General features: G+C 46.0%; 8 protein-coding genes across 8 annotated transcripts; 4 read left to right on the forward strand and 4 right to left on the reverse strand.

Moving 5' to 3' along the window:
• Positions 1-1,971: 1,971 nt before the first annotated feature.
• F4813DRAFT_368207 (uncharacterized protein) lies at positions 1,972-6,739 on the forward strand. Its single transcript, XM_049244277.1, has 4 exons — positions 1,972-2,505; positions 2,560-3,124; positions 3,186-3,555; positions 3,609-6,739. The coding sequence occupies exons 1-4, from the start codon at positions 2,162-2,164 to the stop codon at positions 6,329-6,331; spliced, it is 4,002 nt and encodes a 1,333-aa protein (XP_049097208.1). The 5' UTR covers positions 1,972-2,161; the 3' UTR covers positions 6,332-6,739.
• A 309-nt stretch (positions 6,740-7,048) lies between these two features.
• F4813DRAFT_185621 (chromatin remodelling complex Rsc7/Swp82 subunit-domain-containing protein) lies at positions 7,049-9,190 on the reverse strand. The gene is made up of 3 exons (XM_049239361.1): positions 9,003-9,190; positions 7,856-8,858; positions 7,049-7,792 (listed from the first exon to the last, which is right to left on the reverse strand). Exons 1-3 carry the CDS (start codon positions 9,052-9,054, stop codon positions 7,324-7,326), a joined length of 1,524 nt encoding a protein of 507 aa, XP_049097209.1. The 5' UTR covers positions 9,055-9,190; the 3' UTR covers positions 7,049-7,323.
• Positions 9,191-10,298: 1,108 nt separating this feature from the next.
• Positions 10,299-12,345, reverse strand: F4813DRAFT_391958 (thiamine pyrophosphate enzyme; the record flags this gene model as incomplete). The annotated part of the gene is made up of 4 exons (XM_049247228.1): positions 10,299-10,588; positions 10,690-12,154; positions 12,208-12,247; positions 12,317-12,345. 4 exons carry the CDS (start codon positions 12,343-12,345, stop codon positions 10,299-10,301), a joined length of 1,824 nt encoding a protein of 607 aa, XP_049097210.1.
• Positions 12,346-13,179: 834 nt separating this feature from the next.
• F4813DRAFT_368213 (uncharacterized protein) lies at positions 13,180-15,188 on the reverse strand. The gene is made up of 2 exons (XM_049244278.1): positions 14,156-15,188; positions 13,180-14,060 (listed from the first exon to the last, which is right to left on the reverse strand). Exons 1-2 carry the CDS (start codon positions 14,881-14,883, stop codon positions 13,622-13,624), a joined length of 1,167 nt encoding a protein of 388 aa, XP_049097211.1. The 5' UTR covers positions 14,884-15,188; the 3' UTR covers positions 13,180-13,621.
• Positions 15,170-17,480, forward strand: F4813DRAFT_368219 (putative allantoate permease). The gene is made up of 4 exons (XM_049244279.1): positions 15,170-15,728; positions 15,789-15,933; positions 15,987-16,651; positions 16,708-17,480. The coding sequence occupies exons 1-4, from the start codon at positions 15,716-15,718 to the stop codon at positions 17,280-17,282; spliced, it is 1,398 nt and encodes a 465-aa protein (XP_049097212.1). The 5' UTR covers positions 15,170-15,715; the 3' UTR covers positions 17,283-17,480.
• F4813DRAFT_368222 (major facilitator superfamily protein) lies at positions 17,481-19,881 on the forward strand. Its single transcript, XM_049244280.1, has 4 exons — positions 17,481-17,616; positions 17,679-17,749; positions 17,810-17,972; positions 18,045-19,881. The coding sequence occupies exons 1-4, from the start codon at positions 17,571-17,573 to the stop codon at positions 19,265-19,267; spliced, it is 1,503 nt and encodes a 500-aa protein (XP_049097213.1). The 5' UTR covers positions 17,481-17,570; the 3' UTR covers positions 19,268-19,881.
• F4813DRAFT_368224 (uncharacterized protein) lies at positions 19,882-20,847 on the reverse strand. Its single transcript, XM_049244281.1, has 2 exons — positions 20,400-20,847; positions 19,882-20,346 (listed from the first exon to the last, which is right to left on the reverse strand). Exons 1-2 carry the CDS (start codon positions 20,467-20,469, stop codon positions 20,078-20,080), a joined length of 339 nt encoding a protein of 112 aa, XP_049097214.1. The 5' UTR covers positions 20,470-20,847; the 3' UTR covers positions 19,882-20,077.
• Positions 20,848-21,436: 589 nt separating this feature from the next.
• Positions 21,437-22,599, forward strand: F4813DRAFT_185871 (uncharacterized protein). Its single transcript, XM_049239362.1, has 2 exons — positions 21,437-21,854; positions 21,927-22,599. The coding sequence occupies exons 1-2, from the start codon at positions 21,602-21,604 to the stop codon at positions 22,514-22,516; spliced, it is 843 nt and encodes a 280-aa protein (XP_049097215.1). The 5' UTR covers positions 21,437-21,601; the 3' UTR covers positions 22,517-22,599.
• Positions 22,600-22,638: the final 39 nt, after the last annotated feature.

Below are 22,638 nucleotides of genomic sequence, written 5' to 3' on the forward strand. Positions count from 1 at the left end.
TTGGGCAAGAGGAAACTGAGATATATACCACTCCGAAACTGCACGCTGATTATCAGCAAGTTTTGTTTATTAGTCTGGTAAATAGGAAGAAATGGAGGTCACGTGAAAGCACGCAATACTAGTCTCAGTCTTATTTATTTCCTATTTGCTTTGGTGCGACCAATCAGGTTTGCCGTTTAAGCAAATATAGAACCACAATTGTATGGATCCGCCAACTTCATCTCGGAATTAGATACGATATCCTTCTAAGTCGCAAGTTAGCCGAATATCGATATATTGATATATAGGTCAAACAAGAATAGGTTTAAATGCTAGTTACCAGAATTATTTATGTTGAGGACGAGTATCGAAGTTAAATGAGGGAGGAAAGAAATGAAGGAACACGGCGGGCCGAATAATTCTTCTTGTTTTAAAGTTGGGTGAAACTTAATAACTTAATATATTACCGGCACGGCTCTCGGGTAAGGCTCTGAGTAGTATAGCAATTGACTTTGATATCCGGGAAAGATGCTTTGCTGTTTATAAATCATAAACTTGGCGTAACTATAGATATGTCTCTTAGTTATATACGTGCTGCTGTCCCAATTGACAACTGGCTGCTAAGCAAACGTCTTTACATCGAGTCACATTGGTGCAAACATAGGATATCTTTCCTTGTAGAGTAAATACCAATACTCAGCTAAACTTTACTATCTAGGTAGTATATCACTTTGTAGCCCCTTTACGTTATCAGAACCAGTGTTATGTCACTCATAGAAACTTGCTACGTACTACCTTCATGTCAAACTGGCGTTTCTACTAATCTTGAAACATTTATTCAAAAATTTTAAGATAGTCAAATAAGATGCTGAGTACATGATCTCTTTTGAATAACTCACCATGTAGTAATACGGTACGGCGGTCTTTGCTGACTTAGCCCGGATCGTTTTCGCCGCGATATTGTTTTCTCGGTTCAATCAATCTGGTTGGCTGATTAATATTAGGACTGATATTCAATTCTAGCTGAAGAGATATATAGGTATATTCCCACTTCTAGTAGAGTATATCTAACTAATCATATAAAGAAAAGAAAAGACCTATCTAGGGTTATTACCGCCATCTTTACATGCTATTGCGTTGCTCGCGTACTGACACTTTGGCAGTAAGAATCACAGGTTGGCTACCTATATAATTAATTAAAAGCTGACAATACGGCATCGCATCACATTCTTAAATTATTATTATTTACGACGGTAAACCGTTCGTCAACCCCCTCAAATCCTCGAGCATTCAACCACGTTCAGTTTCTAGCCCCCTTTTCGCGCGAGCCGGCCCGTGCCGGACGAGGCTAGCCGAGAGTACGACACGGACTGGGACGGAACCGGAGACGCGTCGCGTCATCTTTGGCGATCATTCCACTAGAGAGTACGGCTACCCCTCACCCGGCGGCTTTCTCGTCTTGCCGCACTGCAACGGCGTCGACCTCTTGTTCTTACAATTGTCTCGCTTTGACTCCGCCGGGTGCTCTGAAGATCCTGCAGCTGAGGATCGACATTGCGCCCACATGGGAATTCTTGGCGCGTGGTGGTCCACGAGTGCCGACGAGTACAAGGCTATGCGGTGGTTGAGCCCGGAAAAGGTGTGGTAGACGACGACGGTAGCTGCGGCGTGGCCCGAGAGCGGGGTAGGCGTGTGGGTGGCGGTGGTGTGTGAAAGCGATGTGGTGAAGAAGTTAGGTGGGAGATTTTACTACAATCCGGCGGAGTGAACGGATTTAGAGCTTCAAGACTATTCTAGCAGTACGGTTAGAAATTGTAACTATGATTTTCAATTATTATTATTGGTTGATGTGATTTGGTTAAAATTCAGGGGAAATCTTTTTCTATACCAGTATATTTAGGTACCTAAGTATTTCTATGTTACTTACATGTATTTTACGAATTTTGACAAGGCTACCTATCTTATACTTCATACATACCTTGCATGTGCATATGTAGGACTTTCGACCTCGAACATTATCAGATTCGCTTATATTCCCAAGCTCGTTGGTCCACGTCATTGATGCCCGACACTCAGCCTCATTCTCCCCTGAACACTGCCCTTCTGATGATAGACAACTTTTAAGTATTGAGAATAGTTAGCATCAGCATCATAACGAGTAAAACTCAGGTTTGCTTTCATAATGGCAGCGCCAGCGGAGAAGACTAAAGTATATCGACTTCGTAATTTACCTGGTCATGTGGATAGACAGTCTGCTGCCGAGCTCGTCTCGGCATTTATCGAAGGAGCCTTACCTCAAGATATCCGCATCTCCTCGTTGGCTTATGCAGTCGATCCATGGGAACGGCCGCCCACCAAGACGGCGACCTTGACATTCGAAAAAGGTGACCCTACAAGTCTCTTTAACTCTAATAATGGCGAATGGATATTCATGAATCCCGCCCTGGCAAAACCTCTCATTCTTGATAGCCATTTTCGTGGTCTCACCCCGCTCAATGAAATAGCCCCTGAGAACCATCAATACGAGTATGTTGCTATCTGAAGAGTACCTTCTCTGCAACTACTAATCTGATCGTATAGCTGCATCGCTATTTCTGGCCTTGCAAGTCACCCCTTTGGCTCGTGGCAACCCCATGGGAGAGATAAATCTTTCATGTGGATCCGGGATGAATTGCCTCAGTTTCTCCCAACAGTGCGATTTATTCTTTACGGCTATGATACGATTCTCCGTCCGAGCACATCTTTTCAGAGGGTCTCGGATCTCGCGAACTCATTCATTGATGTCTTACAAGCAGGTGGATGGACCTCGCCAACAGCGAAACCGCTCTTGTTTCTGGCTCATAGCCTTGGCGGTGTTATTTTGAAGCAGACATTGTTAATGCTTGCTGGAGCTGGACAGCAGCAGGCGTCTATCACCAATTTAATTCAGGGAGCTATCTTTTTTGGCGTACCGAGTCAGGGTATGGCTATAGATGATATCTTCAGAATGCTCGGAGACCAACCGAATAAAGACGCCCTTGTTACCGAGATCTCAAATGAGTCAAACTACCTCTCGCAGCTTGAGAAGCAGTTTTCGGGGATTTCTTTTGTGCGAACATTGAAAATATTTTGGGCGTATGAAACCAAACTGACGCCGACTGTCGCAGTATGTCGGGTAGATACCCAATTGGTTCAAGTTTCAGGCCATGCTAACTTTTATATATTAGTCTTCCAACAATGTCAGTTCTAGCAGATCAGGACCAGAAACGGTGCTAGTAACTCGAAGATCTGCTACGGGAGGACGTTGTTATGAAGATCCTTCGCTAACGATTCAGATTGACGAAAACCATTCTGACATTGTGAAATTCACCCGTGGCGACCATAGAATCCGCATACTTGTGAATAGGCTAGCAAACATATGTGGAATATGCCCAGTCTTTGATCGTTTAGACTTAGGGATTGTCCCCAGTAGTGTTTCGACTGACAGCAGAGGTATTCCCGATGATCACACATGGAGTATACATGATCAGCAATTGGTCGTAAATGGTATTGAAAATCGGGTATGGATTCAAGACCCCGTTGTGTGGGATAATCAAGGTATGGATACATTGATATATATACAAGCTATGCTATTAACACTTATGTTATAGTCGTTTTAAGGTCTTTATGCGCGCCGGAGCGTGATTTGCGTATGCAGCAAATCGACCCTGCTGCTACTTACACTTTCGATTGGGTATACGACGATATTTCTATTGGTATATCTGAATGGCTGCAGAGAGGAGAGGGAATTTTTTGGATTAGCGGCAAACCAGGGTCCGGGAAGTCTACGATGATGAAGTTCATTCATAATGATCAGAGAACTTCCGAGCTTCTACACAAGTGGAATTCTAAAGCTCGACAAATCATGCCTACCTTTTTTTTCCATCATCGTGGCAACCATATTCAAAGGTCCTTTGAGGGACTTCTACGAAGCATCATCAGTCAGATTCTGGAAGCAGAAGAGACGATTTTTGAGGTAATTCGATCAGCATTCGATGAGGAGTACCTCAAGCGAATAAAGACGAAAGGACTTGGAAGCCTACAATCCGATATCCTTCAATTAACGAAACAGTGCGATATAACCGAGAATGCATTACTGGCCCAGGATATCGAAACAATTATACGAAGCTTAGACCTTTGTCCGTTTCTACCTCAGGCCAATCCCGTTGATCTAGAAGCTGAGATTTACAGATTAATTCTGAAATATAGTGATCAGCCTAATAATCACAGCAGAATATCTGATAATCGTCGGCTAGAGCTGGGTGTTGAAAATCAACGAAGCCTAGGGGAAGGGGTACAACAGCAATCATCAAACAAAGCTAGAAATAGTATTATCAAAGCTATTGTGGAGCGTCACGAATCACGCATAGATATCCAAAACAAGATTCAGAACGAGGAATGGACCAAGTCAAGGCTAGAAGATATCCTTCTTCGGATATGTTCTCAAACATTGCTCGACTTAGATCTCTTTTTTCTTCTAGATGCCTTGGATGAATATGACGGGCGTCCTGAATTTATTTCAGGATTTCTCAAAGACCTTGCCAAGGACGCGAGTTACCCAAGAACTAAGGTTAGAGTTTTATTCTCAAGCCGGCACTGGGATGTATTTCAAAGGGAGTTCGACCCTTCTCTAGGATTTAGAATCCACGAACATACCAAGGGCGATATTCGCAATTATTGCATCTCGTCTATATGCAATACTTTTCAGGCACCTGGATGCCTGATTTCATTTGTCGAAGAGATTGTAACTCGTTCTCGTGGGGTTTTCCTTTGGGTGAAGCTCGTCCTACACGATCTTTTCCGGATTATGAGAGAGCACAACCACACAAGACATTCAGCAGAGAACAGTTTACGCATGGCCCTCGATTCCATGCCAGATGAACTCGAGGAATATTATACAGCTATTATTGAAAGAATCCCACCAGCAGTTCGGTGGGACACCTATGTTGTCCTAGAATGCCTAGCTAGAAGAACTGGAAACGCTCTCACAGTGAGCGAGCTCTACATGATTGCGGCATGTTCCACAGCTAAGACACGCCTCAGTAATGACCAATGGAAACAAATCAAGGAATCTAGTCGTGGTACCCAGGCTAAACAGTTTGTTAGGAACGTCTCTGGCGGATTGGTGGATATCTTTCGTTCCGGCGTTGTTCAGCTTATGCATCAAACTGTCAAGGATTTCATTGAGAAATCACAGTTTCGACACTTGGTACTTGGGCACAATCGTGCAAGCATAACAGAGGATAACGGCCACTCGTTCCTAGCAAAGTATTTATTCTTATTATGCTACGATGGTTACGCTGGCACCACAAGCATCAATATTATGAAAGATTTTGCTTTCCACGCTCGTGAAACCGAAAGAACAATGGGTGTAAGTCAATATACATTCTTTGCCCATGCCTCGGTCAACGATCCATCCATCCCAATGTATTATCACCTGCATTTAGCTGTGTTCGCCGGCCTCCAACTCTGCCTAGAGGATGTGCACAAGGCGGAGAGTAGCGCGTTCACAAACTCGAGCACACTTATCACGAGCGTCATGGAAAGCATGGATAATGCAACATCTTACGATCGTAGGAAAATAGTACAGTCTCTTCTCTCAAAGGGGTTCATCATCGAGAAAGATCCGCATGGCCTTGGCCTGCTTTTTTGTAAGATATGGAGCGGAGCAATTCGCGATCCCGGATGGCAATACCACGGGCCGCACTACCACGGGCCGCACGGTGAGCCAGATCAAGACTGCAGCAACATAGCCAGTGACATAGTAAGCCAACTAAAAGACACCGAAATCCTAATCGACTGGAACAGTGCTTCTGCGGCGGAACACCTGAACTTGGCTGGGTTTTGTTCCGGCACAATTTTACACCTGAGCCCTCCTAATATTGCCGCCAAATTGCTGGAGCAAGGAGCAAACCCTAATGCCCAGGACGCTTGGGGTCGATCGCCATTAGATTATATTCTATTTCATGGGACGATACATCTTCCAGACCCCGGATATCTTCACGGGTTATCGTTGCTATTGATCAAATATGGCGGTCTATTACGAACTACGACAAATACGGAGTGGAACATGCACCTCCATCATCTGGAAAAAAACGGGTTTAGCACAGAGGTTTTCGAGGATTACGGCTTTCCTGCTTGGGACCATACAAAGCCGAGATACTTACAACGCCAGAGTAATGGCGAAAGCTCCCAAGGATTAGACAGGAAGCATGATACCAAGTCATGGCTGCCCCGAAGCTCCCCACCCCGAAACCGTCGTGATTATGGGCCACCCCAAGCAAAGGCGCGGCGAGCCACCACCACACGAAAACGACATCGGCGACAAGGTTAAGCTAGAGCTATAAGAATCCTAAAGCTAAATTTCTCGGGGGTCTAATGTATAATATTCATCTTTCAGGGTATATTGGTCACTCTTTTCTTACTCTCCTTGCAAATCAAACGTACAGGTTAATTATCAAATTTGATACTTCCCTAGACAGCACGAACGGGGGCACAAGTTATATAGAATTTGCTATATTATGATATTTATCTACTTACTGGAACTGAGCGAAGAGGAAGAAATCTACTTAAAGTATAGTGGGCTGGCACAGTGTAGTCTCAGGGGTATCAGGAGATTATTGTCGAGATTCATACAGCCTAGGCCACTCGGACTTTTATTTACGTTAATCAAGATGCATGAAACGAGATACGATTCAGATGATGACTTTAATAGAGAGTTGTGCTATTTGCATATTGGTCTATTAACCCTTTCAACCAAAATTTCAGAATACTAACATGCTCCCTACCCCTAACTTTACTACATGTACAATAAAAGACAAGGCTTCTTTCTTAGAAGTAATTAACCGAAATTTGTACTTATACTCTCTAGATCTAGGAGACGTCAAGTGAATTCTAGCCAAACTACAAGCCCATATTCAAAGGCTTCTAGAAAATGTAGTCGACCCCATGTTGAAATTATTCCTAAACCAAGCCACTCATAACACCGCCAAAACGGTAGCAATTAGCTAAATGAATCAATTAGGACCACACCCTGATATCACAGAAGCAGTGAATCTAATAATAAAGTTAAACGCCTAGTTACCAGTCGATACCAACTTTGCCGCGTCTACCTAAGACAACATCCTGCTGTGTCTCTTCGCGACCTAAAACGCCCCGACTGTACTACTCTTACATCATGAAGCTACGACTATGCACCCATAGACAATACGAAAATGCTAGGATGTAGCCTTTCTAGTCTGCCGGAAAGGTGATTATAGAACAAAACTGCTTTTAAGAAGCACGTGCCATCATACCTGCATATCGAGACCTTAAACCGTAGCAACCTCACATCCTGCTGTAAGGGACAATTGCAGCGTCAATAATAGGGGGTCTACGGTGAGCCATGGTTGACTCGGGGCCCCATTTCGATTTCCAAGAACTCTCCCTATCTCGTGCCTTCTCAAAAGCCTCTCGGCATTCAGCTGGCAATTCTTCCAAGACGTCTTTCGGTACGGCTCCAAGCCCTTGGAAGTCGGCTAGGAAGGCTGGTATATCACGCTGCTCATATACAGCAGACGGGAGGGTGGCAGGGGGTGTCTCCATGTACGCGTCGATAACCTTGAAATTACGAGGAATCTTCGGGTCTAACGGTGGAAAGCGAACGCTGCTAGTCGGGGCAGAAGAATCTGCAACCTGCTCAATTTTCGCATGCGTAGGTTGCATAATGGCGGGATACTGCAACATATTTGTGTGAACATCGTAGACACCGGATAGATTCATGCGTCGAATGGCGCCTATTTCAGAATTAAAACGGCTAGAAAACCAGTTAATAATTTTGAATGATCCCCAAGTGCTAATGAATATAATGATAACGTACCTCGCCTCACGGGCATGCTCAAATTGCCAGTTGACATCTGTAACATTCACACGCCTCTTTTTAATATCTACTTTGCCGTTTTGAGTGGGAACAGAGGGAGCCCCTGAGTGGTAAACAGCGCTGGCACCGTGCCAAGCGACATACTGGTTCTTGTTGTATTCCTCGCCCTCGACGAACTTGTCGTTAGGGTCCGCAAGCTCGCCCTCCACGATGCCTTCGGCTCTGGCCTTGGCAACTTCGTAATCGTCAACGATTCGCTTTCCACCGACAATAATCAACGCGCCAAACTCCCGGAATACCGAACGGGCCGTGACGATTCCTATCGCACGGCCCTTGTAGGAATGGGGGATAATATCGCGGTCGATCATGTCCCGTTTCTCGTCTTCATCCACAATGATCTTGTAGAGTCGCTTGTGTTTGGTGAAGAACAAGTAAGAGTCTCTGAATCCCACACAACGGGCGGGCTCGGTGGACAACATATAAAGGCGATCTCCCCGGCCCGCAACAGTGAACGTTCGGCAACGGTACTCGCGTCCTCCTTGTAAGTTTCCCATTTTGTCTACTTTGGTCTCTCCTTCGGGGTCTTCGGGTAATGCGACCTCATCATCGACAATATCCATCATGTTGCCCTCTTTGTCGATCGTTTGCTGCGTCGGTTGATAAGAGGCTCCCTTCCGGCCACCTCTACCTCTCCATCCGCCACGACCGCGGCGCCTGGGAGGGTCATTTGGATCGCGCTGGGGGGTCTCGATCGGTAGGGTATCCCAGTCCGGCGGTCGGTTTTTAGGAGGACGACCTAGACGTCTCCTCCTAATAACTGGCTGAGGTGGAGGGGAAGGCGATTTCACGGATGGTCCATCGGAGTCTTGGTTTTCCTCTGGCTCTGCACCAGACTCATCTTCGTTTTCAAGTTCCTCGGGTTCTGCTTGCTGTTCTCCATCTGATGCGTCGGCATCTGGCATTACTTCATCTTCGATCTCCTCGAAGGCTCTCGGGGTACTCTCTGCGCCATTAATACTAAAGTTAGATATAGATATATTGGAGAAATAACCATCGAATTCGGGGGATTGAGAAGATGCGAAAGTGGGAGCCAAATTTAGATGGCGCGCGCGACAAGAGAAGGAAATTCAAAATTGTAGCGACTTACCAAGTTTTGCGGCGGCACGCTTAGCGGCTGCGCGACCGGGTCGCCGAGGCATAATTAGGGCTGTGATATAGCAATGCGCATAAAGGGACTAACAAAAAAAAAAGTGGTGGACCGGAGTGAGCAGACTGCGACGGGTTGATGATAGAGGGTCACTTGAATGCTAATAAGATGGAGAGGCTCAATTGACGAAATGTTGGAAAACGCGGCGCTTACACACTAACGCGATTTAAGCTCCCTTAGATCAGGTACCTACGTACCTACGTCCAAGCCCTTGCAGCTGCCTTTGCTAAGTCAAATCCACCAATCACATGACAAAGGTATTGATTATGTAAGGTCATACAACTTATCTTATACAAGGTACTTGAAGGCATCAAGAGGTCACTTCCATTTAAATATCCAAAAATAAAGTCATATGTATAGGTACCTAGGCAAGTTCTGAATTATAAACTACGATGATCATTTCAGCTTCATATAGTATTCTAGTAAGAAGATTGCAGGCCAAAAGATACGGATAAAAAACTCTCCTTTCGTTGCTTTTCCTTTATGCAAACTCCGATTAGCTCACTCCAGATAGGCTAGGTGCTTACCTTACATTCATACACTTCTTGTCAATTTCTAAATGGATTCATCGTACTTCCTGCTTTTATACATAAAATGAGAAGAGCTGGTATGCTAGAGAAACATGGTAACCTAGGGCATGTTGTTGGGGTTCACCTGAGATCGACCAAAACGGCTAGACTTACAATCCTTTGGGTATTATACGTGATCTAATCTGAAATATATTTATAATCTTTCATATAATACCCGAGTTAATTATCCTCTTGTTATTCGTATAGTCATAAGTCGAATACGTGGTTGTAAGTTGAATATTTCCTACCCTAGTGAATCGTAATTTGTCTTTTAAATCTACCTAAGGAGAGAGTATCACCCTAAAAAGGGAACAGCTCTTTAGGAAAGTGAAGGTAGTGCTAGGTTGCGCCTCGCCCCTAAGATAAACTGTAGTCTTTTTAAAGTTTAATTCCGCTAATCATATAACAGCGGGACAGCTCCGCCATGTACTCCGCCGTGTATTACCCCTATTCGTGTAAATAGAGGGACACTAGTCCCCCTATCATCGAGCATAATAGAGTTAGCATTGACTTTGGTCTTCGTGCTAAAGCATACGAGCTGCATAGTAAGAGTGAGTTCTCGCCGAATGAAATTTACGGTAATAATAAAGTTCTACTATGATAAATCCTAGAATCCTTCCACTCGGTAGTTACAACGTTCAGGTGAAATACTCTTCAACATTCCTACCTACATTAACACCTCAATGAGCATTCCCTTTCCCTCCTTAGCCACCCTTAAGCTCGCACTTTGAAGTGCCTTCTTAAACTCACCTACTGTTCTAACTCTCAAACCCTTCATCCACGTGTCCGTATTTTCTGCCGCATTATCCCAGCCAACTTCCGACCCTGCTGCCGCTTCTGCTAGAGCAGCATAATTGGGTGTCGGACGGAAAGAAACGTTGACTTCCTCGTCTGTTGCTGAGGTAATAAGGCCATTAGGATAGACAAGTTCCGTAGAGTTCCGGGGAGCTTTCCAACCTTGAGTAAGAAGTGTGTCAGTCTAGTCAGAACCCAAGGCTAAATCAATGTGTATATTCGTCCGGAGTGAGGATAGGGCTTAATCACACGACATAACTTACCTCCGTTGTTCAAGACGATTGTTAGGATAGGGATCTTGTACTTGCTCCCTACCCACAGCGCAGTAGATGGCGCCGCGCACATAAAACTCCCATCGCCAACTAGTTGACACACAAGGCTCGGTTTCTCTGCTCCCTCCTTCTCTAGGTCTGCCAATGCCATTTTAACACCTAACGCTGCACCGTTACTCCAGCCGATACCTGTTCCGCCGCAATTGATCCAGCTTCCCGGTCGACTGGGCTGTACTTGGTCATATAGTAACTGACCAGCCGTAACTGCTTCGACAACATATGTCGTAGAGTCTGGAAGGGATGACTTCAGGAGACTACCGATGTTGTGTCCATTCAGCATTTCTTGATCGCCTAAGCGCGGTTGAGAAGCGATACTCGCTAGACGAGCCTTATGAGCTTCTACGCGAGCCTTTCCGCGAGCTACATACTTCGGGTCTCGTAGTGTTTCTGTAAGTGAAGAATCATTATTGATATGGTCGACCAATTGTTTGAGCACTGTGAAACTATCTGCTTTCCAGCGTCCGTGTGCAGGGAAGAAAGAAACGGGGATTTGTTGGTTTAGGGGGTCGCTGTCTACGTGGTATATCTTAGCGTCCTTTGGGGGTGGGTTACGGGATGGGATCCAGGGGACGTCGCAGTCAAGTAGGAAGATCACGTCTGCATCTTTGGTACAGTCATCAGAACTAAGACGGAAACCTTCCGAAGCAACATGGTTGAAAGGAAAGCACACGTCGCTGCCACCCGTATCATGGACGCGTATACCGGGGATGAGGTCTGCCAGAGCAACGAGAAGTTCCGGCGTCCGGCGATCACGGCCGGAGTATCCCGTGATAATGAGCGGGCGCTCGGCTTGGACGAGGGCCGTAGAGATATTATGGATAGCATCGGCTGGAAGCGCGCTTGGACCGATCGGTACCCACTGCGCTTGATCTAATGAAGTTGGTGGGATTTCTTGAGCCAAAACCTCCCTTGCGCTGGCGATATAAACGGGACCCTTGGGTGTGCTACTCGCGAATTGAAGCGCGCGTCCAATGGTTTGTTTAATATTTAACCCGGTGCGAACTTCGCCAGTATACCTACAATACTGCCGTACGATAGCTTTTTGATCCGGAGCTTCCTGCAGCCAGTGCATGTATTCCGTTCGAGAGCCAGGGAGTTCCCCGGACTCGGTGTACGGGCACAGGCCAGCGAAGATGAAGACCGGGGCTCGGCCGATGCTAGCATTATGGATACCTTGGCCAAGGGCCTGTGTTCCGACATCGACATGGACGAGAACAGCCTGCGGACGACCTGTCACTCGAGCATACCCATCGGCCATCGAAATCGCGGTGACTTCAGAAGGGCACGTAATCATCCTAGGCCAAGAGTCGGGTCGCTCTCTTTTGCCTTTGACAATGGCTTCAATGATGGATGGATGATCTGATCCGACATTGACGAAGCATGCTGTTATGCCAGCCTTATAACCATGGTAAGCGTTAATGCTACTAATGAGTAAACGGAGACACGTACTTCCCAAAGCCCCTCAAACAGAGCGAATGCGGTTGTATATCTAATTGAAGGTTAACTTAAAAAAAAAAAAAAAAAAAAACTATCATATGGCAATTGATCAAGGACATACGATTCAGAAGTACTCTGCGGTTTAGCCATGTTGACCGACTTAGACGTTTGAAATCCACGTCGGTGTGTTGAATAATTGGTAGCAGATGCAAGCGGGATTCCTGCGCGAGACCAACAGGTAAAGGGCAAGACAGGCCCCAATGTACGAGAGCAATATGGCCTTCGGACGGTATTTATCGCCAACCTGCGGGCGAGAAAACTTCGAAAACCCATCCTAGCAAATATGGGCTGTGGTAGGTGACCTTTGTAGAATAGGAGGAGGGGATGTTTTTGACCATGCAGGGTAGGTAACATCGGATATGACTTAGTTACACGGGTGCTAGGACAATTAAAAAGTATCATTCGTTAGATGACTAACCTACGATTGTTCTCCCTTTGCAGAGCTATTAATAGTAAATGTACCTATTCAACATTCCATCTCCATCTTTATTTCAACCTTTTATGTTTATAGGTAATGCAATTATTGATATGTTTAGGTAGCTAACATGTGTTAAAGTTAATACCACAACCGCATTCTCATTAGAGTGTTTTGTGTTATAAGTAGTACCCCTTATGCTGACCACCAAGACACCTACATATACCAAACAAAATTTCAAAGTGTAGAATACCAGGCTACATACGCTCGCGGGTGTCCGGTTACGGAGCCATATTTCCATAAATACAATATATGTATGTAGAGAGTCCGATATTTCAAGGCTTCAAGCGGCTTAGGACACAGCTCATATTGCTTGTGACCATTGCCGTAGACATTCTCATCGTATCATCCGTAAGTACAAATGTGATAAGTGATGAGTGTACCTAAGTTAAGCCACAATATAATAGCTCTTAGCGGATTTCAGTAGCACCGTGCTTGAGGTGAATCCCGCCAGTCATTATAACACCAGAGGTTTTAATATCAACTGAAGAGTTCGGAAGCTTTATTACAGTTAACTCTAGCAATGCACTTGGACCAAAAATATCGCTCGATAGGATGTCAAAACTCTCACTTCTGGCAAGTATTATCGATTCTTAATGAGAGATATTATGGTATCGGAAAATATATCGCGAGAACGGATCTACAAGTACGGACCTGAACTCGATATAGCACATCGTAAAACCACAGATATTCGTCAACTATCAAACAACCCCACCATTTCCATCCGGTCCAAACGAAGACCTCCTCTTCACTTCCTAAAACCCATATGCTAACTTAGCACTAAGCCCTATGTGCAGATTACGCCAACTCCGACCCCGAGAACCCCTATTATCAAAGGCATAAGTAACAGATATGTAGTAGGGTGGAGAAACTCTTACAACTAGTAGAACGCTATTGACGCTCAACTGTAACTTCATTTCTTATTATTACAACACCTTCTTCCGGCTTCTCTCTGTGAGGTAGATGCCCCATCGGCGTTACATTCACATCATTTCCATGGTCTTGCAGCTCAATGTATGGCCCATCTCCATTCGTGCTAAACATCGTGCCCATGAGACTTTTGGTAAAGTATGGATCCGATGGTGGATGGGATGATCCTTTCGATTCGTTCCAGCCCCTGACTTGAGATGCAGTCGGGCGATTCGGAGTGTTGGCCATGCGGTTTCGTTTCCGGAAAAGGAACGCGAGCTCGGGAAAACAGACGCACAGGTTGCCGGAGGCGAGTTCTGCTGCTCCCCATAGGAGAATCTCGGGTTGCCTCCAAGATGTATCGGGGTTGCCGCTGTTCTTGAGACGCACGACGAAGCCGATCGTTGCGAAAATAGGAGCGCTGCACGAGATTAATATGCGATCATCGCCGTTTCGAACACCTTCTCTGCCTCGAGTATCTGCATTCGTTGCTCACGAAAAAAAATAAAGACGTACCATAGACCAAAGGTAAATGCCAAGACGACAAGAGTTTGCTTTAGTTTATCCATCTGGAGCTGCCGAACGGCGTGGACGGGAAGCAATAGAATCAAGAAATCAGTCACCGTGTTAAAGCCGCCGCTGACGTTTAATATCAGGTTCGTCTGCACGCATTTCCCAGGGAGCGTCTTATCCCAGATCTTCTCTCGGGGCGTACATTCGAAAATCTTGACGAATGTGGTAATGCCGTAGAAGCCGGTAATAAGAACGATAAGCGTGACGATGGCCATGTCAAAGATACTCCATCGGATAGGCGAGAAGACGCGACGATACAACCAGAGAACCGCAAGCTTGGTGACTCCGATCATGACTCCGTATTCGATAGACGCGACGTTAAACCAGTACGAGGCTTCGTGAAGCTGAGCCGGCGTGATATCCCAACCATGCTGACCACCATGATGGGACATGGTAGCCCTCATAATGCCGCAGTAGGCAATGGTGCCTGCCCACGCGGCCGTCACTATAAAATCTTCGAAGATCCACACGCGCTTAATAGCAATACGGGCGTAACATCGTAGAATAAAGAAGATGGTGACAAATGGAATACATATCCCTATCGTGATATCGGCGAGTCTAGCTAGGGAGGCCGGATGATCGGGATTGGACTGCACGCCGGCTGGCGGCTCCAGAGCCGGCGTAAAAGTGGGTGTAGGAACCGTCGAGGTCTCTGACATTCTGGGGGCCATGACACGAAGTCAAGCGGAGTGAGAGAGGGAACGGGCCTAGTGAGATTCCAACTGCATATATAAGCCAGCAGAATCATATTCTTAATCAATTCCCCCACGGTAGGGAATAATGCTTATGTCCTATTCTATCGTTTTCATAACGAGTTGCTTTTGTTCAGCCCCCCTTCCCCACGTCGTATTGCATAAAAGCTGACACCATCCATACATAAACGCCTCCTTTCCAGCTTTCCATGCAAGTGTTCCATGGAAGCATGGGTCTCCGCATCCGTTCTCATATGCAGTGCACCAACGCGGAGATGATACCTATATGATATTCCTGCTGTAACTCCTCCCACACAGCTAATTAATACCTAGCCCATTAGCAAGCCACCTAATAGTCATACCTACAAGGGCGATCGGGCAACAGTTATACAAGATGAACAACGTGCTGATCCAGTAGTCCGGTTTACGTGCCACCACCTGAGTTGCAATTATCGTTCTAGATGTTTGCTCGTGGCATACTGAAATGCACCTAATGCAACGGTTCGTAAGTTAGAACCTTACACGGCAGATGTAATGTAATATACAAGACGCCGGGACGGAATCCCAGGTGCATTGAGACAATTCTTCTTAAACGAGTCCGTAGTATCTGATGAAGGGCTTCCTCTTTCGGCTCGCTTTATCACCCCTGGTCTCCTTCAATCCTTCTGCCACGTTGTTTATGATACCCTCCCTCCGGTGGCAACCGGGCACTTTTGTAGACAATCTATTATCGAAGCCGTTGGGGTTACCTTTTCCAATTTTCTTTTTCCTTCTTCTCAAACCCCCCTCCTATACTACCAGCTGAGCAATAATGGGCACTCTAGGTACGGATACGCCACCTCAGTATATTAACTGTCACCGACGACAGATGCTAACATGCTTAGACCGTGACGCAACCGAGTCTGCCTCGACGCTACCTGACGACCCCGACGCCCTGTCAGAGGCCGAAGCGTCAAAGTTGATGCGCAAGATCGACCTCCACGTGCTCCCCATGCTCTTCCTGATCTATGTTGCAGCCTTTCTTGATAGGTGAGTTGCCCGTGCGCGTGAAAATTCCCCGATTGACCCAGCGCCTTGTTCAGGGCGAACATATCAAATGCTCTCACTATGAGATTACCAGAGGAGTTGGGATTGACTGGTCAGCAACCTAACGTTGCGCTGGCCGTATTCTTCGTTCCTTATATTGTTTTTGAAATACCTTCAAACATTTTAATGAAACGGTTTAGCCCTCATGTATGGCTGTCTTTTTGCATCTTCTGTTTCGGCATTGTCATGCTGGGTCAGGGCTTCATCCGGAACTACAGCGGTCTACTCGCAACGCGCTTCTTACTTGGGTTCTTTGAAGCTGGCATCTTCCCGGGGAGTTTCTATTTAATCAGTTTCTGGTATAAGCGGCAAGAGTCGCAGAAACGGTTCACCGTTTATTTTTGCTCTGTTATTCTAGCTTCTGCGTTCGGTGGTCTCCTGGCCTCTGCAATCGCAGAAATGGACGGGATACGAGGCATAAGTAACTGGAGGTGGATTTTTATATTAGAAGGCATCCTAACTATTCTAGTCGCTTTCGCAGGGTATTTCTTCGTCAGTGATTTCCCTGGCGAGACGAAGTGGTTATCTGAAAGAGAGAAACAATTCGTTCTAAGAAAAACTCGAGCAGAGGAGACTACTTCGGAACAGAAGATCACTAGGAAAGATATTACAGAGTTCTTCAAGGATCCTAAGAATTACCTCGGTGCAATAATGTACTTCTGTATGTCTTTATTCCACCTTGCATCTCCCCGATAATCCCGTGCTAAGTCCTACCAGGTGTTGTCGTCCCGGTTTATGCATTCGCCTATTTCACACCAACAATCGTCAAGACGCTCGGGTACTCCGTAGTCCAGACACAACTGCATTCAATCCCCCCATTTGCAGCTGCGCTTGGATTGTGTCTCGTATTAACATATCTGTCAGACCGAACAGATAGTCGTCTTCCATACATTATATTCCCAGTCGCTGTTCTTATCGCAGGACTTGCGATTTTGATGACGACACATTCCAACTTCCCAGTACAATATGCAGGACTTTGTTTAGTCTGTATGGGTGCCTTCAGTGCGGGTCCCGTAGTGATTTGCTGGTATCTTATGAATCTCCAGGGACATAAGCAACGAAGCATTGGTTCGGCGTGGATGATCAGCTTTGGTAATACGGGTGGAATACTGGCTCCTTTCGCGTTTTTACCAAAAGACGCGCCATATTACCATCCCGGCTACTCGGCGTGTATGGCGGTCGCGGCAGTGGGGGTTGCCGCAAATCTCTGCTATGCACTCCTTATACTGAGGGAGAGGCGCAAGGTACAACATGATGGCGGAACCGAGAAGACACATGATCTGTCATTGTAGATGTACTTGACCGAATCTGCGGGTGATAACACATCGGCCTAACTGCTGGAACTTGGACTTAGTAGTACCTAGAGGCCCGCAGATACAACCGAAGATACAACGTAAGGGAGTGTAACACCGTTTGTGGCTCCGCCTTGTCAGGTACATTTACTGGATATAAAACCTATCATATCCGCTTGTCATTAGCAAAAAAAAACAAGCAGGTGGCTTAGGTTGCCCCCATATCATCATATCTTCTTCTAGATCATATTTCTTAGAGCATAGATTTAATTCTTTTTATATATTCCCATGGCTATCGAACTAGAATCCGGCCTCGGCCTGAAGAGCTCTGAAGGTGCGCTTATACTTATGCTACGAGCATAATATCCCCGTTTATGTTGCTGAAAAATGTAGCAGTCCATGTTGTATCTACAGAACCTGTCGTAGCTAGTTCGGCTCCTGCCGAGCTGGCTGCAAGTCTATCAACGGTAAGCATCCATCACTCAATCGTCGAATAGTCATTGGTGCTAACGTATGTCGCCATGCAGGCGCGGAAGCTGTTCATCTCTACGACCGTCATCTTGATGAACTTCAATGTTACATTGGGTTCGTCTCTCCCTAGTGGAGCGGGAGATACGCTGAACGCTCATTTTGGCGTTACATCTGAACTCCAAAAGCCATTACCAGTAGCTGTTTTCCTCGTTGGTTATAGTAGGTAAACTTCCAAGTTAAATAGTATACCCAGCTACTTAGATAGCTATTCTAACAGACCTTTTCACCAAGTTTTCGGGCCCATTATATTCGCCCCGCTCTCTGAATCGTGGGGTCGTCGTCCGGTCTTCCTGGTATCCTTCGGCATTTACACTGCATTCACGCTTGGATGTGCCTTAGCACCAAACTGGCCAGTGTTTCTATTCTTCCGTTTCTTGCTAGGTTGCGGCGCGGCTGCACCGCAAACGGTTTCAGGCGGCCTTTTTTGTGATATCTATCCCGATCTGGGACCCCGCGGTCTGGCCATGACGATGCTCGGCCTTACAAGTAACATTGGACCCCTCGTGGGGCCTATCATCTCGGGATTCACCTCAACAAAAGTTTGGCAGTGGCAATTCTGGAGTGCCTTGATTCTTGCTGGTGCTAACTGGCCTATGCTTCTCTTCGTGCCCGAAACGTTTGCTCCCGTAGTTAACGCCCGCGCTGTAAAAAGTGCTACAAAGACAAAATCGCATCAATCAGCTGTCTCTGTCATTACTAAAACGGGATTAGGCATTCGGAATCGGGTGAGAGTTCTGGCACGTCCCATCCGTATTCTTTCGGAACCGCTTGTTTTCTTCACGGATCTCTTCATTCTTTATCAATATGTCATCTACTTCCTCTACTTTGGGGCGTATCCAGTCATTTTCCGCGGTACATATTCTATGTCTAGTGGAGTTTCTGCTTTGATGTTTATCCCCACTGGTGTCGGGGGTATTTTTGCTATTGCTATATTTGTAGCTTGGGATAAGTTTCATAAAAAATCCGTCGAAAGAGGAAGGCCGTGGGCTCTCCAGGAGGAGTACCGACGACTTCCACTGGCCTGTCTCGGTGGCCCCCTGTTCGCTCTATCCGAGTTCTGGCTGGGGTGGACTGCTCGGCCTACCGTTCATTGGGCCGTTCCCGCATTATCAGGGATATCCCTAGGCATCGGCATCGATCTCACGTTTCTAGCGCTAAACAACTACCTCACGGATGCATACGGCATTTATAGCGCATCGGCGTTAGCGTCAAGCGTCTTTACGCGAAACATTTTCGCTGCGATTATCATTCCTCTTACCACATATCCGTTATATGAGAATCTAGGTACGGATTGGGCCTGTACATTGCTGGGATGTTTATGCGTTGCTTTGACGCCGATCCCGTTCGCATTTATTCGTTGGGGTCCGGCCATGAGAAGGCGCAGTTCTTTCTGCCAGAAGTTAGCACGTATGAAAGACGAGGATGAGGGTGGTAACATGGTGGTTCCCCTTTGACCGAGTTAATTCCGACAACACGTTGCACACATACTATGTAGGTACCTAGGTACCTAGATATGTATGTATGTACCTACTTACTTCTAGCTTTGTCGCAACCTGAATGACTGGGATTAGAAATTTGCGTAGTAACTGAAAAAAAGAAAACGCATAGAAATTCGAAGGACTAGTTCTCCCTTACTTTAAACCCCACCAGTCACACAAGTAGCATACCACGCCCAGCTAGAGGATGGTCGCACAAAAGTAACGTCGGGATTGATTCAGTGTCAAGATGGCACCCCTTAAGCTTATTCCGAAGTAATACTACTCAGCTGATATCAACCCGTACTCCATCACAATTCCACCCGCTGATCTTCTACTCACTCAAGTCGGGAAATTAACAACTCTGTAAAGATGTGTTGTGTAGCAATCGCTACTCACCATTCACTAAGCGAAAAGCTTCTACTCTGTACGGCTTACATATTAATACCAATCATACGAACCAGGACCAACTTGTACACAAGACGATATGTATTATACCTAGGTATATAATCTGTACTACGGGACCCATTATATAATGTTGCATTAGCTCCCGCTGTGGGGTACACTGGTACGACATAAGGCTATAAGTGTGGGTCATTTCAATAATGCCAATTAATACTCTTTGCCACATTCATGTTCATATCTTCATATCTTAGCTATCTAATGTATGAACAAAGGTACTCGAGTTTACAACCACCTCAAATATGAATATAACGAGCGATTATCGTTACCCTAGAGCATTGGGCAATATTCCCCATTATCTAGACCAGACTTAAAATAGTGATCCCTTTACTGAGCGTATGAAGATTCAAGGCTATCCCCGACCTGGAGCGCAGGGTCCGACTCAAAGTTAGCCCTCTTCTCGGCGTACGAGGACTCCTCAGGATTTCCAATATGCAGCAGTGGGTCAGCCTCGAAGTTAGCCCTCTTCTCGGCGTACGAGGACTCCTCAGGATTTCCAACTTGTAGTAATGCGTCGGCCTCAAACGTTTCCCGCTTAGTCGCATATGATGAGTCGTCTGGGGTTCCGATGGTGAGTGAGGGGTCAGCCTCAAAGTCTAATAAAGTCAGCATCTGCTACTGGTAATCATTTATAATCCGAGGGACATACTCTCAGGCTTTGGTGCCGGAGCAGCAAGCGCCATCGCGGCAATAAGAGGGAGCAGAATAGAGCACTTCATGGTGAAGATTAAGTGTCTGACCTAAATAATTGTTGGGAGTGGCAAGAGTAGATTCACTTGAAATAATTCGTAACGAACAAGTAGTGCGGATTCTGATGATGGTCCATGTAGGAAAATAATCGAAATGGTGTTTCGAATAGCATCCTATTTATACCATTTCTATACCTCATCAGTCTTGTACCGTTCGGTAGTTACCATGCCCCCTTGGTTCATAAGGCTGACCCAAGGAGAAAGTCCCATCCCCGCTTCACACGGGCGAAATCGCGATGGGGACTCATAAACTTGCAGATCCCTCGCTGCTTAGCGGAGAACTACACATTAGGCCGGCTTACATGTGGACATCAAGACCTAACCTAATCGACACCGTTGGGGTTCACTTTGAGTTAATAGTGTGAAATATAAATTTAGGGAGTTGCAGTGCCATGGCCAGCTCAACCTATAAGGTAGGTCGGCCGAAGTTATCGCATCATCTCAAGTGCTACACGCAATGCATATGTTGTGCCCCCACCTACGGTTTCCTTCTGTCTAAGCATATCCCACGTAAGCAGAGGTGGGCTTGTAAGCTTCGGAGAGATATAAATGGGTAAACCATCGACGAAATAGCTACTCGAATATATCATCACGTCATCAATACAGATATTCTATTAACAAACCATCCTCGCCACTATGGGCGGCAAGTATTTATAATAAGCCCTTGGGAAGATGTCGTCTCGTCTCGCGGTATGATATAGACCCTAGCACTCGATTACTACCGGCAGGATTCTCAAGGGAAAGTTACCAAGCCCAAGTTTTGAGCAGATAACATACCACTGCAGATGCAAGCAGATGTAAGCAGATGCGGGGAATTCAACTGACTCCAAATCTTTATACATGATCCATCACAAGATTGTACCTAGATCCACCTTCAGTACCTGCAATGCTAAAATGGCTTAACCGCAGCGAATGATAACAAAGTCCGCCCCTTCTAAGACGAGTATCATGGTGCGATGTTCAAGCTTGGAAGCTCTATCCATAAGTGCTTATGGAAAACTTCACCAATACTTTTACCACTATACAACTACATATTTACTCCATCAGGTGTCTCTTCTAAATCTCATTGCTAGCAACTCGTGTCTCAGTATCACTCAAGACCATGCCCCTAGAATTTGCTTATCGCCCCCTTCCAGGCTCTTCTTTAGACTCTCCTTCAGCAGCACCTGTTGATGATAAAGAAGATGGATATGTCGAATGCAAACATTGCACGACACGTACCCGGACTCGAAGGAACTATTGGATTGCTCATACTGTGAGCCTGATTGCTATCATCAGTCTATCGATCATTTTGATACGCTCCTATGATGGTGCTCTCATAGCTGCAAGATGTTGGGACATGCATAATTACTACTGTAAGTACCCAGAGTCTCCTCCTATCTTACCTCTGTCACATGTCAACGGTTAAACTTACAACTTCTCATCAGCCCCTGTCAACAAAGCCCTGGCTACTCAGCCCTACATCACTATCCGGTTCAACGGGTCACTCTGGTATGAGTCCCCCTTCAAAGGTCCGCCTACCCCAGCGGTTGAAGATGCCTGGCACTCGATTATGCAATATGGGATGATTTCTGTCTCCGCTTCAGACTACGAGAAAGTCAATCACTCAACCCGCACCGCAGTCCAGTTTCCTGAAGAAGCTGGAGGTGGATACATGGTAACGACAGTTGGAACGCATCAACTCCATTGCCTACATTTCCTCTGGCAAGACCACCATCGTACTTACTTCCCGGACGTTTTACGCAAGGTTCAAGATGTCCCAGAGCTATACGAGCGGCATTTTGAGCATTGTGTGGACTATATCAGGCAGAGTATCATGTGTAACTTCGACACAGGTTTGGTGACTTATGATTGGGTCTTGGAGCATCAAAATCCGACTCCCAATTCCAATGCTATGCACAAGTGTGTGAATTGGGATGTGGCGCAAGAGTGGTTACGAGACCGAGCAGTTAAAATCCCGGACGGGTTCAAATGGAAGCAGCCTGAGGGACAGGAAAGCCTGCCGTGGAATCCTTGATACCTAGAACTTAAAAGATGGAGGGCAGAGATTTGAAAAATGATAGGTTCTCGGCTACGGCCGAAGACATGCAGTAAGAATGTTGACCAACCTCGCTAGGAGGTGGACGAGGTCACAACATA

The sequence above is a fragment of the Daldinia decipiens genome, assembly GCF_022478715.1.
Source record: "Daldinia decipiens strain CBS 113046 unplaced genomic scaffold F4813scaffold_31, whole genome shotgun sequence".
Taxonomy (NCBI): domain Eukaryota; kingdom Fungi; phylum Ascomycota; class Sordariomycetes; order Xylariales; family Hypoxylaceae; genus Daldinia; species Daldinia decipiens.